The 16,107-nt window shown below is 42.3% G+C and overlaps 1 protein-coding gene across 1 annotated transcript in view; it reads left to right on the forward strand.

Annotated features, from left to right (window-relative positions):
* Positions 1-16,107, forward strand: part of LOC144826035 (TLC domain-containing protein 4-A-like) — a 159,253-nt gene that overhangs the window by 5,655 nt on the left and 137,491 nt on the right. The window contains exons 2-3 of the mRNA XM_078684329.1: positions 11,188-11,355; positions 14,010-14,099. Coding sequence (XP_078540455.1) covers positions 11,188-11,355; positions 14,010-14,099 — 258 coding nt within the window. The remainder of the gene's footprint in view (positions 1-11,187; positions 11,356-14,009; positions 14,100-16,107) is intronic.

Raw genomic sequence — 16,107 nt, forward strand, 5'->3', positions numbered from 1 at the left:
TAACGAAGGACAAAAATACCAAGCAACTATCTGCCTGTTATAACTGCTGCAAATGTGATAGTAATGCACCTGAAATATTCAGGTAAATAGCCATACTATTCTATACTTGTGGTAGTACAGTAACTGTAAGGCTGTACTAAGAGCTTCTTCCGATTGTGTTCCACGAGGGGACCGACTTTACAAAGAGAATAAAGATGGAAATAAGCTGACGTTACAACTGCCTTCACCTGTTGCTCAAACAAGAGGCCAGTATTAGATATTATACGCAGATTCCTAACAGAGTCCAGGGGAGAAGGTTCTAATTCCTAAAAATCTGGCCAGGCGAAGTGCAGTCTGAGGGGCCATGCACAGTGGAGGAGTAGTGTTTTAAGTCTTATCATTATTTTGGAAAAGCCAATTGCCTTGAATTCACTGCGACACAATCCCCCAAACAATGTATTTTTTTTATTTCGATTTTTATGTAGCACGTTCAAGACTTGAGGGTGTCTGAGCGCTTTACGTAAGAAGAGTGACCAATACACAAGTACATGCATTTGGTTTCTTTACACAGTACTGAGTTTACAGAATTGGACATTTAAAACACAAGCAACATATGCTGTACTTAAAAATCAATACTCCTCTGCAAACCAGCAGGCCAAAATATAAAGGAGGAAATAAACTGTCACCAGGAATCTGAGGTCAACCTAATTCAGATCATCAGAAGCACCCATATGAAGGGAGCATGCTAGTCCCAGTGAGGGTCCAGCAGCGTTGTGGCCTCGATCTCTGCAGCTCTAGGATGACTCTGTCATAAATTCTCTCTGTTGGAGTTTTCTACCTTCCTGGATACTTAGTGGTAGGATGGTACGTTGCACTAGAAAATAACCAGAGTCCTGTTTAGGGACAGTGTTTTTTACGTCCACCGTGGTCCTAACCAAGATCAGGAGTAAGTGGTGCTGACGAGGAATGAAAGTTGCAATCTATTTGTTACTAGGATGCCTGTAGAACAACATGTCAGCTTCCAGGAAAGAAGGGATGCAGCAGGAGGCAAGAAGTTTGCACTCGCCAAATAAATGACCAGCTCGCTGCTCCAAAATTCAACTCTCCTTTCCCTACATCTTGGGAGATGGTTAGCTGCCTCCATCATTCACCAGTAGGCGCCCACATATGAGCTAGACCACTGGTGAAATTGCATCCTCCAGTACCTCATCGTTGAGCATCAGGGAGGCCAGGTTAAAGTATGGAAGTGGTGGGAATTTGGCAGGCTGTAGGCTGTGCTGGGGAAGAGGAGGCAGTCTGTGGTGGATGGGAAAAGCATAGCTGTCTGCTGACGTTATCTTCCTGGTATCACTGGCAGCACTGGGATCTTGGGCAAACACTGGACGTCCTGTGTCATCAAGAAATCTAGTCTGAGGGGCCCGATTACATGTGGATGTCCGTCCTCTGTGGTGTCCAGACCTCTACCAGTGCCACTGCATCCCTCCTCTGTGTCTCGAGAACTCTGCAGAGATCAAGCAGGATCAGGATGTCCTCATCATAAAGCGGACAATGAAGACGGTACTGCTCGATCAGCTGGGCCAACGCTAGGAGACAAAGATAAACATTTTGTTTAGTTAGTTTTAGTCTATTGCCCTTTCTTGTACCAGGAGCCCATAAGAAGAGGCTTGCTCCCAAAGTATGCTTGTAACTTTTTAAAACAAACCTACAACAAAACAGAGTTTGTGGAATCTAGTACATAGGCTGTGCATTGCCAAGACAGGAATCAGGGCCATGGTCATTCTTTGTCTACCATGCCATTCAACAGGTACTCTCTACAGGTCCGTCTCCAAGGATCATCCTATATTGCTTCTCCAGTTACTTTCGACACAGCTTCTACGACCTTTGTAGGGGCCATATCCTCCACTTCTGAGGGGCAGGACTAGACTGACCAGAAGCCAAAAGGGAAAGTGGGACCATGGCCTCATGTTCCTTTGATAGATCACTAATACATGGTGAGTGATAATCAGCACTCCTGAAGTTTAGATGCAGACTCAGTGGAAGAGCTTTTGCAATAAGTGGTGCATTCTTCTGTTGTAGCTGAGGAGAAACCAACTTCTGTTTCCAATTCACAAAACTGCAAGGAGCTGGTCAGACCGAAGGTTTTTATGAGACTGGTGATTCTCCCTTATAGGTTCTTTGCTGGGTAGCAACGTGGTTGCCTGTTCAGGCTGTGGCTAGTTAGCACTCTAAAAAGCCAGAATCGAAAAACAGAGTAGACTTTCCTCAACCCAGAGGTAGGGTTTCGCCTACTTCAAGGCACACCATCAGCTGACAAATTGATTGTAAAATAATATTATTAAAACCCTGTGCTATCTCAGCCTGCTCCCAAGAACTGTTTCCAGAACCATAAATTGTTCAGTCAGTGAGGTAAAATAAGTCATACTGGAAATTATGTGAATCCCTGCTATTTCACACTGCAGAGGATGTAGCCTATCCACTGCAACTCAGTAACTGGACCCATCAGGAGGGAAAACAATAATAAGCTGAAAAAAGATGATAAAGAAAAAGGTCAAATGGTATTTTTCATATCAGCGGTGTCCATCATAGGTTCAGAAGAGCAGAACCTATGTTTGTTTTTCAGGTTAATTGCTGCTTTTGTGAGGTTATTTGAGATTAATTGTATGGAAATTGATCCTATAGGTCTGTCCTGAAAATATGCCATAATTATGACCCTCAAAGACATACGTTAGACCTTTGTGGTCTAATTGATTTGAATTGCTATATATCAAAGTGTCTTTTTGTGAAAATCTAAGTACTCAATATCTGTGCAGTTTCTATGTATTTCAGCTCCACTTGCGATACAAATACCATGTATTCCTAGTTTACACATTGGAGTTGTATAAATAGGGAAGAATGCAAGTTTCAAACTTGTAAGCTAGTACCCAACAACGCAAAGCACTTGCCACCATTTCTGAATAGGTCTTTAGCAAACAGAGAGAGAGCAGATATATCCAGTCTGTCAACAGCTCCTGACTGATGACTTAAAAAGTCTGAAGCTACAAACATTCTTTTAGGCACGCTTATTTTAAGATGAGTTTTGTGCGAACTGATGGGATTTATGTGTTACCTGAAGGTGATAAGTTCGGATTCTGACCGGGCAGGATCAGGCTGCCCATACACTGTTGCTAAGTTGAATACCATTGACCTAGGTAACAAAAACCCTTTAACATGCAGTATTACGAAATTATTTTAAAAAAAACGGTAACAAGAGCTGCTACACAAATGATTATTTTTCCTAAAACGTGACTAAGTATATTTTATAGAAGTTACCTGCGGCCCAGTTCTGTGTGTGTAAGTTTGATTGCACACACAAGCTGGCTTTTTTATGAACGCTTAACCAGGCTTGCTATTTTCAAGAGTTCTCGTGTTAGGGGATTCACTCGCACAAGTGGGCATTACGGGGCGAAAATGCCCTATGAGGTTTTTTTGCTTTTCTTTTTATATAGCGCGAACTCGACCCGAAGGTATTGGAGCGCTTTACATTAGCACCGTATTTACATTACACATTCAGGCACGGGGAGATTAAGTGATTTTAAGGGGAAGTGTACACCCCGCCAGAACTGACGGAGGGGTATCTGAGTGAGGATTGCCCCATGAGAAAAAATATTTTCCCCATGCAAAATATAAATTGTTACAAGGAGCATTTGTCCAAGTGCTTCTGATTTTCTCATGAGCCAATATGTGCTTTCATTTTCACACGAACAAATGGAATTCATAGAATTATTGTAGGTGTATACCTGGAAACATGTGACTGTACTGGTTTTCAGGGATACTTTTGGAAAACCGTTGGTTGGCTTTCGTTTGGGGACCCTTGTGAATTACCCATCCAACACTGTAACCTTCAGGATGCACATTAACACATTTTGTGAATTGAGTACTTTTTCTCTATAAAGGAATATACACTTAGCCACACACTTAAGTGGACTGCCAGTGCATGGGGTGAACATTTTTTGCATGCTTTTGCATTCAATGTTTCTTCTGTCACTTTTATTGCTTGAGTTATTTTTATTGGGTGACACAGCATACCCAAACATTCTATAGGTCCTTTCCTGCTTACTGTGCATAGACCAAGCCACATCAGATACCGGTCCTGAAATTGGTAGTATTGCATTTCACCGTCTTCTATGTGGGGTGGCAGAAAGATGAGGCAAGCAGATGGGATATCTGCTTTTTTTGGAGGCTGCCCTCTTGCCGCCTTACACTTGATACTGACATTGGGCCTCCTACTACACTGCAGATGTCTTTCTTTTAAAATAAAGTGTAATCCTAATCCATTGTTGTGATGCTTTTTTCACAACACGGTGATGTTAGGCTGCATCCTCAGTTTAGGTTGTGGCAACACCACATGAATCGCACGTAAAACTGCAATGTTAGTTCATGACGCTAGTGCTGAAACCCGTCGTCAGACGATAATATATGTTCGGAAATAAAATGTCAGCCTTGATGTAAGGCTGTGACATCAGTGCAATAAGCTGATGCCACACTGAAACATCACTGCCGGAAGTGATGTTAGAATAACTGTATTTTTGTGGCCAGACGAGGGAAGATCTGAACAGAAATGCATTTCTTGAACCAAAGCATTCACCTACATATCTTGCAGTTTCCTTTCACTTCAACGCCTGTCTCGTATACTTTTTCCAGGATCTGACCACAGCTGTACTTTGATCTCTGCTTTCAAGCTTATCTCTGGGTCCACAGCCTTTAGATCCGACCTCGGTGCAGCTTTTTATGACATTTCGCTGATCCGCTGTGGTTGAAGTTTAAGATTAGCTGAGTGTGCATAGGAGATGGTCTAGATAGAATGTACATACTCAGTGTACCCGGAATTCATATATTGTATACTCGATCTGTGAGGGATGCTGCTCTGTTGCTGCGCCGAAGCCGCCCCAGCGCTTTTCATCTGTTAGCGCATTTGGCAGCGCTTGATTGAGACTACTGCTCGCGTTTCCCGCTTCGCGGGAAACACTCGCCAGGAACTGCCTACTGACCGCTGGGTCTAAAGAAACCACATTAACCAGAAGCCTCTGGTAACACGAACTGTACCGGACACGCCCCCCCTCACCTGCCTTCATTAGCGCCTGAGGTACGCGCACCGCGGAACGCGCGCGGGCGGCGCCGGGCTAAGCCCGGGCAAAGGGCGGGCCCTCTGTGGCCCTCAGTGGCCGAGGTAGGCCGGGCTGGGCCACGTTATTTGGATTTTGTGTTTTCTTAGTGATTTTGCGTGCCGTACCATATATATTTATTTAAGGTATGTAAATACGCCGATAGGACCTTTGTCACAAAATTCTCTTCTGCAGGTTTGTCTCACGCCCTCATCTCCTGTGGCTATTTATTATTTTAAATTTTCGCTCTAGTTTTATGTTGGGAATTTTGTTGTAGGACCTGATACTTTTACCTCTAATAGCTTTATGGAGGCAAAGAAATTACGCTCTGGGAAAGTCGTAATGGAGAAACCTGGTACATTACCGGGTTCTACTCATTTGAGGAAAAAACAAGCTACTATTGATCTCATGAAGGGCCAGAAGCAATTGGTTCAAATTTGGGAGAAAAGTTTGAATAAATCCTTAGAAAGTTCTAGGATAAGTGTTAAAGATAAATCTTTTAAACTAGATCTTTGTCCAAATGTGGAGGGAGTTTGTTTGTTGGAACCTATGGTAGAAATAAAAGGGTCCGTGAGTCAGACAAATGAGGGAAATCTCCCCCTATGTCCAGTATATGTGGCTGACGTTGATCCTTTGATGATATCTCAAACTTTGGGCCATAATGATCTTAAGGGAAATGATATCTTGGATGAAGCTAAGGGTGATGTCTCAATAGCTACTAGCATTGACTTAGAACTCTGTGGCCGATATGTAGATAAGACATCTTTATCACATATAGCGGCTAACAAAACACCCTGTGGAGAAACACCCTCTGGTCTGCTATTATATAGCAGTACCCCCTCTGTTAAATCTAGCGATAATCTGTCTACACAGAGTGGTATGCAATCCCCGCATCTTAATTTATCGGGGATTTGTGCTTTAACATCATCCAGCTATCCAAACAATGACAAACCCATCTCTGAGTCACTTATTGCCCTAGAGCAAATTCTGTCTTCAATACTACTTTTAATGGGTAAATTTGCTGTAAATTCTGATTGTATTTTGTCTTCGGTTACTGAGATATTGCAGGCATTATTGGCACAAAATGCGAAAACTGTTGAAAATGTGATTAATCCCTTGATTAAATCTGCTAACCTTGATCTTTCTGTACAAAAAGATTCCGTTAAAAATACTGAGGTGAGGGGAAATGTCCCATCGGGAGGTATCATAGAGGCAGATTTTCATAAGGCCCTTGATCAATCCTCCTCATCCCTCTTGCTCCAGAGTACAGAACCAATACTGGCTGCTCAGGAAGAAAATGTGACTGAAGAGCCACATATGGGGGCTCATGATCTTTTTCCTATTTTTGTGCTGGATAAAAAGGAGCCTGAGGGACCCATTGGGACTCCTCGGGCTGCTAAAACAAAATCAAGAGGGAAAAATAGGAAACAGATACGTAAATATAAAAAGAAAAGACCTAGACAAATTATCTTTCAAAAACAAATAATAACGGAAACACCTGTTCACATAGAAAGAGAGTATACCCCTCCTCCAGACATTTCTGATAAGGTGGAAGTTGAAAGTACTATTAAGGAAGAATGTGGGAATACCCCGGTTGAACCAACTATGAAGAGGGAGGCCCCATGCCCAATGGTAAATGTTCTGGCTCATCATCACTCAACAAGTACCGATGATAATATACACGTGCTGTCAACAACAACAGTATTTAATCCAGCTGCCCCCACCTTTTGTTCTCAGAAGGAGGTAGTCAGGAATGTAATACCTCAGATTGCAAAAAGCCCTATTTTATATGTGGATACTCTAACACTGGATTTTCTCCCATTATTTGACTTTGATCTAAAAATGAATAGATCCTGGCTACTTAATTGTTTTAAAGAAATAGATAGCTTAAAGTTGATTTCAACAAACGATATTGATTTAGTTCTCCTAATAAGATCTATAAATGGGCAAAGAACAAGGGTAAAATTTTACTCGAAAATAATTGCTAACTTAGTTCTTCAGCAAGCCGAAGCCTTTCAATGTAGAGGAATTGACGTGCTACCCATTGTTAATAACAATTTGTGTTCATCCTCGATTGAACGAAACACAAAATTGACCTCTGGACATGATGATTTTTCACTGGGTAATAATGACCTAGAGATCTGGCTTTCCAGGGGTAAACGAATGGTCTCCCAGGTACTTCCCGTACCTGGTAGCACAGATAATCCCCTAAAGGAAGACATTTCGATGTGGAACTGGTTACCCGGAGTTCTTTCAAATTCCTCTTCGGGAATTCAAAAACCAGCTTCGCATCTTTAACACTGGTATAAAAATTGTCTCTTGGAATGCCGCCGGTTTGTCTAATTGCCCCGAGAAATTTGATTTTCTTCTTTCCTTGAATGCAGATGTGGTATGTATTCAGGAGACATGGTGTAAAAATCTTCCATATGGAGGGAATGATTACTTCGTCTTAGAGGCCCCTGCCACTCCTTCAAAAAAAGGTCATGCTAAAGGTGGAATTGCTTGCCTATTATCAAATGCATTGCAATGGCACTTCTCACATTACAAAGACGAGAGTAACCTATTCCAAGCCATAACCATTACCAATTTAGACTCCATTGCTCAACGGTCCTCGCTTATAATATTAAATGCTTATATTCCCCCTGAAGATAATTTTACCATAATTTTAAAACGTATGTTTTCCTATGTACAACAACAAATAGAGGTCGATCACCCTCCATACTTATTATTGGTGGGGGACTTAAATTGTAAAGTGTCTAATACCTCTTTAGATGTGTTTAGAAATAAAGTAAAAGAAGAAGTATATAACATACCCCAAGCTCTTCTGCCCACTAAAATAAAAACTAATAAAAGAGGCAAGATTCTACTTGGGGAACTAAGCTCTGTGGAGGGAATTATTATAAATGGCAGAATGCCATCAGATACTCCAGCTAATTATACACATGGCTCCACTAAGGGAGAATCCATTTTAGACTATGTAATAACAGACTTCGATATGTTCTCTTTTCTTAAAGATTTAGTGATCTCGCATACCCTCCTGAGTGACCATAAAGTCATCAACTTAACTGTCTCTCTAACTCCCCCTGTATCCAGCCTCTGGTCTTTAAAGAATAGAGGTTTTTCTATTAATTATAAGAAAGATAGATGCTATTGGGGATCTACTAACAATAAGAACGTACAAAGCATCCTCACCCATTTACTAATGGAGCTTGACCACTGGCAAGGAAGGGAATTCCTGTTTCTCGAATTTCTCATTAAAAAAGTCACTGCAATGGCTAGAATAACAGGAAATCACAAAAAGAAATATTATTCTCCTAGCCCCTTACTAAAATTAAATATCGAGATTAATAAACTTGTCAGAAAGCAATATCTTAATAGATCAGGGGAAAATGAGTCTCAGCTAGCTACACTAAAAAGAAGGAGGGTAAGATTGAGATCCAAGTTAAAAAGAGAAAAAGAAGACAATTTATGGATCAAGTTAAGAGAGGTATCAATCCGCAAAAACTCTAGAGAGTTTTGGTCCGTAATAAGGCAAGGATGTGGATCTGTAAAAACGTCCACTCCTATAGCTATTTCGGAAGATGCCTGGACCCAATTCGTAACCACCTTATACGCGCCAAATGGGGCAGGGGTGGATCTATGGGATCCAAGGCTTAATAGTGATCTTAAAATGGAACTCCCTACTGAGTTTTCCATTGCTTCCGTAATAAAGAGCATGCGCTCTTCTGGGGCTATGGGACCCGATGAATTACCCATGTCTATAATTAAGCAGGATATAATTTCTTGGAGCAGGATTCTCCTCCCAGTATTTTTAGCGTGTTTTAAGACACAAACAGTCCCCGAATCGTGGCGGGGGAGTATCCTAATCCCAATTTTTAAAAAAGGTGACCGGGATAATCCCTCTAATTATCGTCTAATAGCCTTATTAGACTCAATAGGGAAAATTTTTGCTAAACTCTTATTGGTTTTAATAACAGATTGGGCAAATTTAAACAATATTATACCTATGGAACAGACAGGTTTTCGAAAAGAACATGGAACGTTAGATAATTTAACATCGTTACAGGTAATAATGGATAAATATGCTTGTGTACGGGGGGGAGGCGTATACGTAGCATTTATAGATTTCTCCACGGCGTTTGACAAGGTGGATCGTCCTACGTTGTGGAGAAAGTTGGCGGCATTGGGTATGCCGGAATATTTATTGAATTTAATCAAGGCTCTACATTCGAACACATGGTGTAAGGTGTTACAAGGCGGTGAAAGGGGTCTTTCCCAATCGATCCCTTCCCGGAATGGATTAAAACAAGGCTGTATTTTGGCACCCACTTTGTTTTCCTTGTATATGGCTGATTTACCAACAACAATTGCAGATTGTGAGGGAATAGCTCCGAAAATCGGAGGAACAGGTATATCGATTCTAATGTATGCGGACGACATACTGGTTTTAGACCTGACCCCTAAAGGTCTCGCTAATCGTCTTCATGCATTGAATCAATTCGCCGATGCACACTTTATGAAAATTAATAGCACTAAAAGTAAAATTATGTGCATCTTTGGAAAGAAGAAGTGCAGATCTAGTAGCTATAACTGGTTAATTAACGGAGAAAAACTTGAGGTAGTTAAATCCTACATGTTTTTAGGCAAATTAATCTCTGCTAATCTTACTGAGAAACCTCACATTGAACATAGCTCACGAAAAGCAATGGCCCATGGAAGGGGACTATGTTCTCTGTATAAAGCTACTGGGAAGAGGCATTTCTCTTTATGCCTGGATGTGTTTAGAGCGAAAATACCTGCAACCCTCCTTTATGGAATAGAATTAGTGGATTTGAAACAATGGGGTTTCATGCATAAAATGGAAGGAAAGGTACTAAGGAAAATCTCCTCATTTAATTCTGCCTGCTCTACCACATCATGCAGGCTGGAATTCGGACTTCGAAGCTGTTGGGCTCAGGGGTTGGCTGCCCTTGTAAGATGGGTAGCCTGTTTAGCTAGAGGTAAACCAGGCACCTTACGAGCAATCTTAAAAAAGGAATTATTGGGCAACTTTAATGAGTTCTCGCAGCTGGTAAAGAATTTTAGAAAAGCGATCTCGTTGCTTGAATTGGATGAAAGCACGTTATTCTTGCTCTCTCCATTAGAGTTAAAGCTAAAGTTAAAAAGTATGTCCTGGGAACTTTGTTATAAGTCGGATATACTTGCCCAAAGAAAGCTTAAAGAAAAGGAAACCCTGGTTACAACCTACACACCAAAATTAGCCCAACAATACTTAACTTGGAATATTCCGCATGGAGTCCGTAGAATGTGGTACCTTTTACGTCATAATTTACTTCCACTTAATCCACTTTTAGCAAAATGGTATGGAGTTTCTCCCATATGCAATCATTGTAATAATGCTATTCAAGAGCTTAACCATGTTTTGTTCATTTGTCCGGTATTGTTCCCTTTGCGTCAAAAATGGATAAAACCAATTTGCTTACAATTGGGAATTGTAAATGTAAACATGTTTTTCCTTGCACTTTATTGTCCCCCTAACGAAATGTTCTGTTCCAGAATTTTTAAGTATTTTAAAGAGTTCTTAGATATTTATTAATGAATTTACAGGAGATGCTGATGTTTGGATTACTTGTAAATAATTTGTGCCTGGTCCTGTTGGCGTGTGATGTTTTTAACTCTTATTAATATACTAATGTGTATGTATTTTTATGTGGCCCTCATTGAGAGCCAAATCATAATAAACTTTGAACTTTGCTGCTTATGGTGTAACTATTGTGTGCGCGCTGCAGTGTTGCATTGTTGCTGCGTGTGTTGTCCCAATTCTGTCTGTAATGTACAATGTTCTCGGTTTGGCAGAAGGTTTCATTACACCTGCCTCTGCCACGTCTCTTCTGTGTGTGACATTTGCACTGATTTGTAGTATATACAGCGCTTGCATCAAAGGAATGAAGGTGCGCTGTACTTGCCTCTTCTCTGGGCTTCTTTTCTTCAGGACGAGATTGTGAACAATGCATTACTTTCTACTGCACCACTCTGACCCGCAAATTTACCTCCTGTTCCATTTTAGGCTTGGCGCAGACTTTGAGGACACCACTCGGTTGAGTTACTGCGTTGTGGCAGCCAGTTTTGTAGCCTTCCAGTTCCTTTTTTCAGCTGTCAGCCCTCACCTCTCATCGCTGCTGAGCCAGCGGTACCTGGAGCTGCCGGCGGGCAAGAAGTGCGAATGGGACTCCAGGTAAGATGGCTGTGGCCAGCAAGGGAGGAATCTGAAACAAGGTAACTGGGCTGAGTGGGCTATTTAAAGAGAATATAGCATGTAGGGTTCATGCACAAGACATTATTACTATCGAGCCCCAGGTTCCTGTAGTACAATATAGCATAGTGGATTGTCAGCACTCTGTGTATCCGCACAGGCCATCGTTTAAACTCTTTCAAGACTGCCTTTGCTTCTTTGAGTGTCAAGCATTTAGATGATGTGGTAAAGGACACCAAGCAGGGAGTTTGCTCACTAAAATATCTTGTTACACCATTCAGTCACTTCCGGGGTATTTTGCATTCACAATCCTACAGATCCATACCAAAAGCAAATTTACGAAAACAAATAGCAAGGTCATTTGGATTTCATGGTTTGTTACCTTAGAAAAAATCAGTCTTCACACATTGGTGGAATATTGAATGTATCATGACTATGCCCTTCCAGCATGGATAAACAATGTTGGGAGTTGCTGGCCCTTCCTTCAAGCTAGGAGAACCAAAGGGAAACCTTTTTCTGCTGCTGGTATACAAGTATGTGACATTTTCATCTCTTTCTAGAGCTTGGAAAGTGGGGCTTCCACTTTTTACATTATCAGGCGGCAGTTTAGCTGCCACAGGTCTCTGCCCACTGTCTGGCTAAAGTGCTTCTTGATGTCTAAAATTTAACACAACCTTTATGTTCAGATTGTCACTTCAGATGATGATGCAATACCAAGAAAATGTTCCTCCCAAAAAATGGTCACCATCAGCAACATGCCCAAAGGCCGGAAATTGAGACCGTGCTGCTTTAAAGCTTCTAAGTACTGATTCAAGATTGCAGACCTGCACCAGAATAGGTTGTTCTCTGGGCGGGAAGTTTTTGCCCAGCTTTTTGTGTTATTTTCACCGAAACACTAGTGTCCCTCATAAGAGAGAAAAAGGGAAGTTATGGGTACCACAAACTGGGTAACTAGACGTAAACGATAGGGTAGATCCTTTCAACGTGTAATTGTATACTTCACAGTTAACCTGACAAAGCCGCTTTAGGATACAGCAGTGACATTATTGAATATAGGTTAAGAACCTGGGAATGCAGTTGATTTTCAGAAGACATTGCTCATCAGTGCAGCCCTATGCAGCCAAAGACAAAGCCAGGCACTAATCCTAAACAATGCACTGAAGAAGCTGTGTCTAGAATTTTCAGGTTAAAGATCCGGGTCAGGTGAGGGCTTGTTTGTTTTATTTTAACACTAATGCCTTAATATGGCGAGAAAGATGATACCTCTACTGCACACTTGTACCAACAACCCAGTTAAAGACTCACAAGGAATATGGTCTACTGAACACCATCTGCATAACCTGGAGCTCTGCGTCAAGCCGTGTTTACACCCTGGATGAGATGTGGTAGTGTTTGAGGGGTGTGTGGCCCTGGATGAGCTGTGGGTGGGTATGTTGTCAGGTGTATGGTGTCAGGCAGGATCCTGCATTTATTCCAGTTACCGTGATAGAGACCTGGATAGTTTAAAGCTGCTCACGCCATTAGTGACACCTTAATGACTTCTTTAACAGGGGGGTGGAAAGTAAGATAAGACTGAAAAGTAAGGGTTGCAATATTTAGCTTCATTTGCGTAAAAAAATTATGTTAGTTACACAAAATGCAAATTTGGCATCTGGTACTACAGCTTAGAGTGAAATATCTACGCAAGCCACTAAAAAGGCACAAAAAACTCAAGCACCGCAAACAGCAGCTGCTCATTTGCGTTGTTCACGTGGGATTGTGCAAAACGTTTGCTGTGACCTGGGCGTAATTATGTGACGTGGCGTCAATTCTGTGATTTCGCATAATAAGCTTAACACAGAATTGCTGAAATTTCGAACCATATTACGCTGCTGTAATGAAAGTTTCACCCGGGCTTACTAAAAAAGGTAGATGGAAAAAGTTGAGAGACTAATTGTGCTGACAGAAGTCAATCGTAGCAGCAGAATGTTGCTGTTCCAGGAACCTGCTGGGCGTTCTGTGCAGGATGTTGGTGAAAAAAGGGTTCATGTAAAGTTAATATTCGGCTGGGGTAGTTCCATGACATTGACTACTTTGCAGTTGCGTGTAATGCGAAGTTCCTCAACTTCACACAATTTCATTCTCTTTCAAAGCAGGTTTTAATATTAGGGACTACTTGTTGCTGTTGAGACCCAAAACAGACTCCCTGTGCACTAAAACATGATGGAACAACTGGGAGAACACAGATTGTTCAATTGCGGCATTAAGAAGCCGGATAGGGTGCCTGCTCCTATTTGCAGAATACAGAAGGTGGACCTTGTGACCAGCAGTTGCACAAGACACAAAACTAAAACTATTCTGGGCACAATTCAGAGACTCTGGCTGTGCTGACGTACCGTTAATGAATTTTCTTAACTTAGGCTAAGTATCTGAATTTGACAAGGCTTCGAAATCCAAAGGGCACAGGTATACAGGGATCAGAAGCCTGTCTCTGGCAGACACCAGTATAGAGCTAGGTAAGATGGCCCATCTCTTGTCTTGGGCTGCAACGGATGAGTTTTCAGCCTAGCCCTCAAAATCGTTTAAACAGAAGTTTTGGGGATGATTCAATTTTCTAGCATGCTGAGTTGTGTGCTGATGAGTTCTTCTTTCTCTAGGTGTGTCTCGACGGCCCATGCTCTTGTCGTTGGATCCTTCTGCCTGTATATTCTTGCATACGATGATGCTATCAACAAGGACCCGATTTGGTAAGCACATTTTCCTACCTCTGGTGGCGTGGGTCTGACACCTGATTCTTAGCTATGTGTTGGTTCGGGTCAGTGGCAATGTATTACCTTCATTCTGGGTGGACCGAGATCAAGGAGCAGGTTCTAACACAGGATACCCCAATTTTGGACAGACATAATTGGAGAACCCATGAGCGAGGCACGGCAGCCCCCCCAGCTTTACCAGGAACACTCATGCCCTCTAAGTATGGATCAACAATGTCCCAGGGTAATCTACAGTTAATCTGGTGCCGAAACCCACACACACACACACTCGAGAACAATTCAGGTGTTACTTAAAGCACACCCCTTTGTTCCAGCAATAATACCCATAGACATCTCTGTCTAGGACTATCAGTTTTGGCTCCCAGCATCACATTTTGCTCCTGGACGGAGTCCCAATAACTTAGTTCTGCTGATGCCTCTCCATCCTATATAATTTTCACGATTTTAGTACTTTTCTGTCAAGGCAGTACAGTACTGACATTCCTACCATTTCTCCCAAATTTCTTGCCATGAAGTTAATTGTTCGTTGAAGGATTGTGAGTAAATTCTCGAGTATAGTCATAAAATGTGTGGTCTGCCTTCAAGCAGTGGGAGGATTGGTATGGATTCAGAAACATACAGGCCAAATATCTGAACAAGTTCCGTTGGGTGAGTCTGGACTAAACACTGGCTTCATGAAGGTGTCCTGCTCTGTGATCGACAGAAGGCTAAAGGCCGATACCTGTGGGATGGCAGATACAATTAAGTATGGTACGTGTCCTTATGCAGTAAGGACCCAGTATTTAACTGACGGGCAAACTAAAAATAAATAATGTATTTTAAGACAAAAAAAGTTAAAATAACAAAACTAAGGCCAACGAAAAGCTAGCTTACTCTGTAATAATCATGGTTCCTTGATGGTAAAGGAAATTAGTAGTAATACTGGACGCTGTCAATTCTTGAGGGGTTCAGGAAGCAGGCATGGGATGGAAGCTATCACTCCTTGATGGACTTGGGTAGCAGACATGGGCAGACACCTTAATGGAGTCCCACTCCTTGACAACCTTTGCTGGCAGCCAAGACGTCACTTCCTGGGGTACTCTGCTGCCAGGCAAGGACTGGAAGCCTAATGAAAGCAGCTACTCTTTGAGAGACTCTGCCGGAAGACAAAGGATGGACGTCCCCACTTCCTGGGGGACGCTGCTAGCAGGGGAGTGCTGGAAACCGTCAAACCTTGAAGGGCTTTAGTACCAGTAAGGGATGGAAGCCCACTCTTTTGATGGGCTCTGCAGGCAAGGACATTATTATACTGGAAACCCCCTTTCCCTGGAGATGTGTGCTAGCAAGCAGGTATTGCCAGCTTAATAAAAAGTACCCAATCCTTTAAGGGCTGTTCTAGCAAGCTCTTATATCTCAATATAAGCCTCCACAAAATGAGAGGCTCTGCTAGCAGGCAAAGTTTGGATACCCCACTTCTTGAAGGGCTATACTAGCAGGCAACGTTTGACAGCCTTACTCCTAGGTGGACTTGTCTATCAGATAAAGATGAAAGCCTTACTCCTGGGTGGGCTCGTCTAGCAGGCAATGTTTGAAAACCTTACTCCTAGGTGGGTTCGTTTAGCAGACAAGAGATGAAAGCCTTGCTCCTTGGTGGACTCGTCTAGCAGAGGTGATGAAAGCCTTACTCCTTGGTGGGCTCGCCTATCGGACAAGATGAACACCTTACTCCTGGGTGGGCTTGTCTAGCAGGCAATGTTTGAAAGCCTTACTACTAGGTGGGCTCGTCTGTCAGACAAGATGAAAGACTCGCTCCTTGGTGGGCTCGTCTGTCAGACAAGATGAAAGCCTTACTCCTTGGTGGGCTTGTCTATCAGACGAGATGAAAGACTCGCTCCTTGGTGGGCTCGTCTAGCAGACGAGATGAAAGACTTACTCCTTGGTGAGCTTGTCTAGCAGACAAGAGATGAAAGCCTCACTACTTCATGGGCCTTGCAGGCACAGCCTG

This window comes from Lissotriton helveticus, chromosome 1_1 (genome assembly GCF_964261635.1).
Source record: "Lissotriton helveticus chromosome 1_1, aLisHel1.1, whole genome shotgun sequence".
Classification (NCBI taxonomy): domain Eukaryota; kingdom Metazoa; phylum Chordata; class Amphibia; order Caudata; family Salamandridae; genus Lissotriton; species Lissotriton helveticus.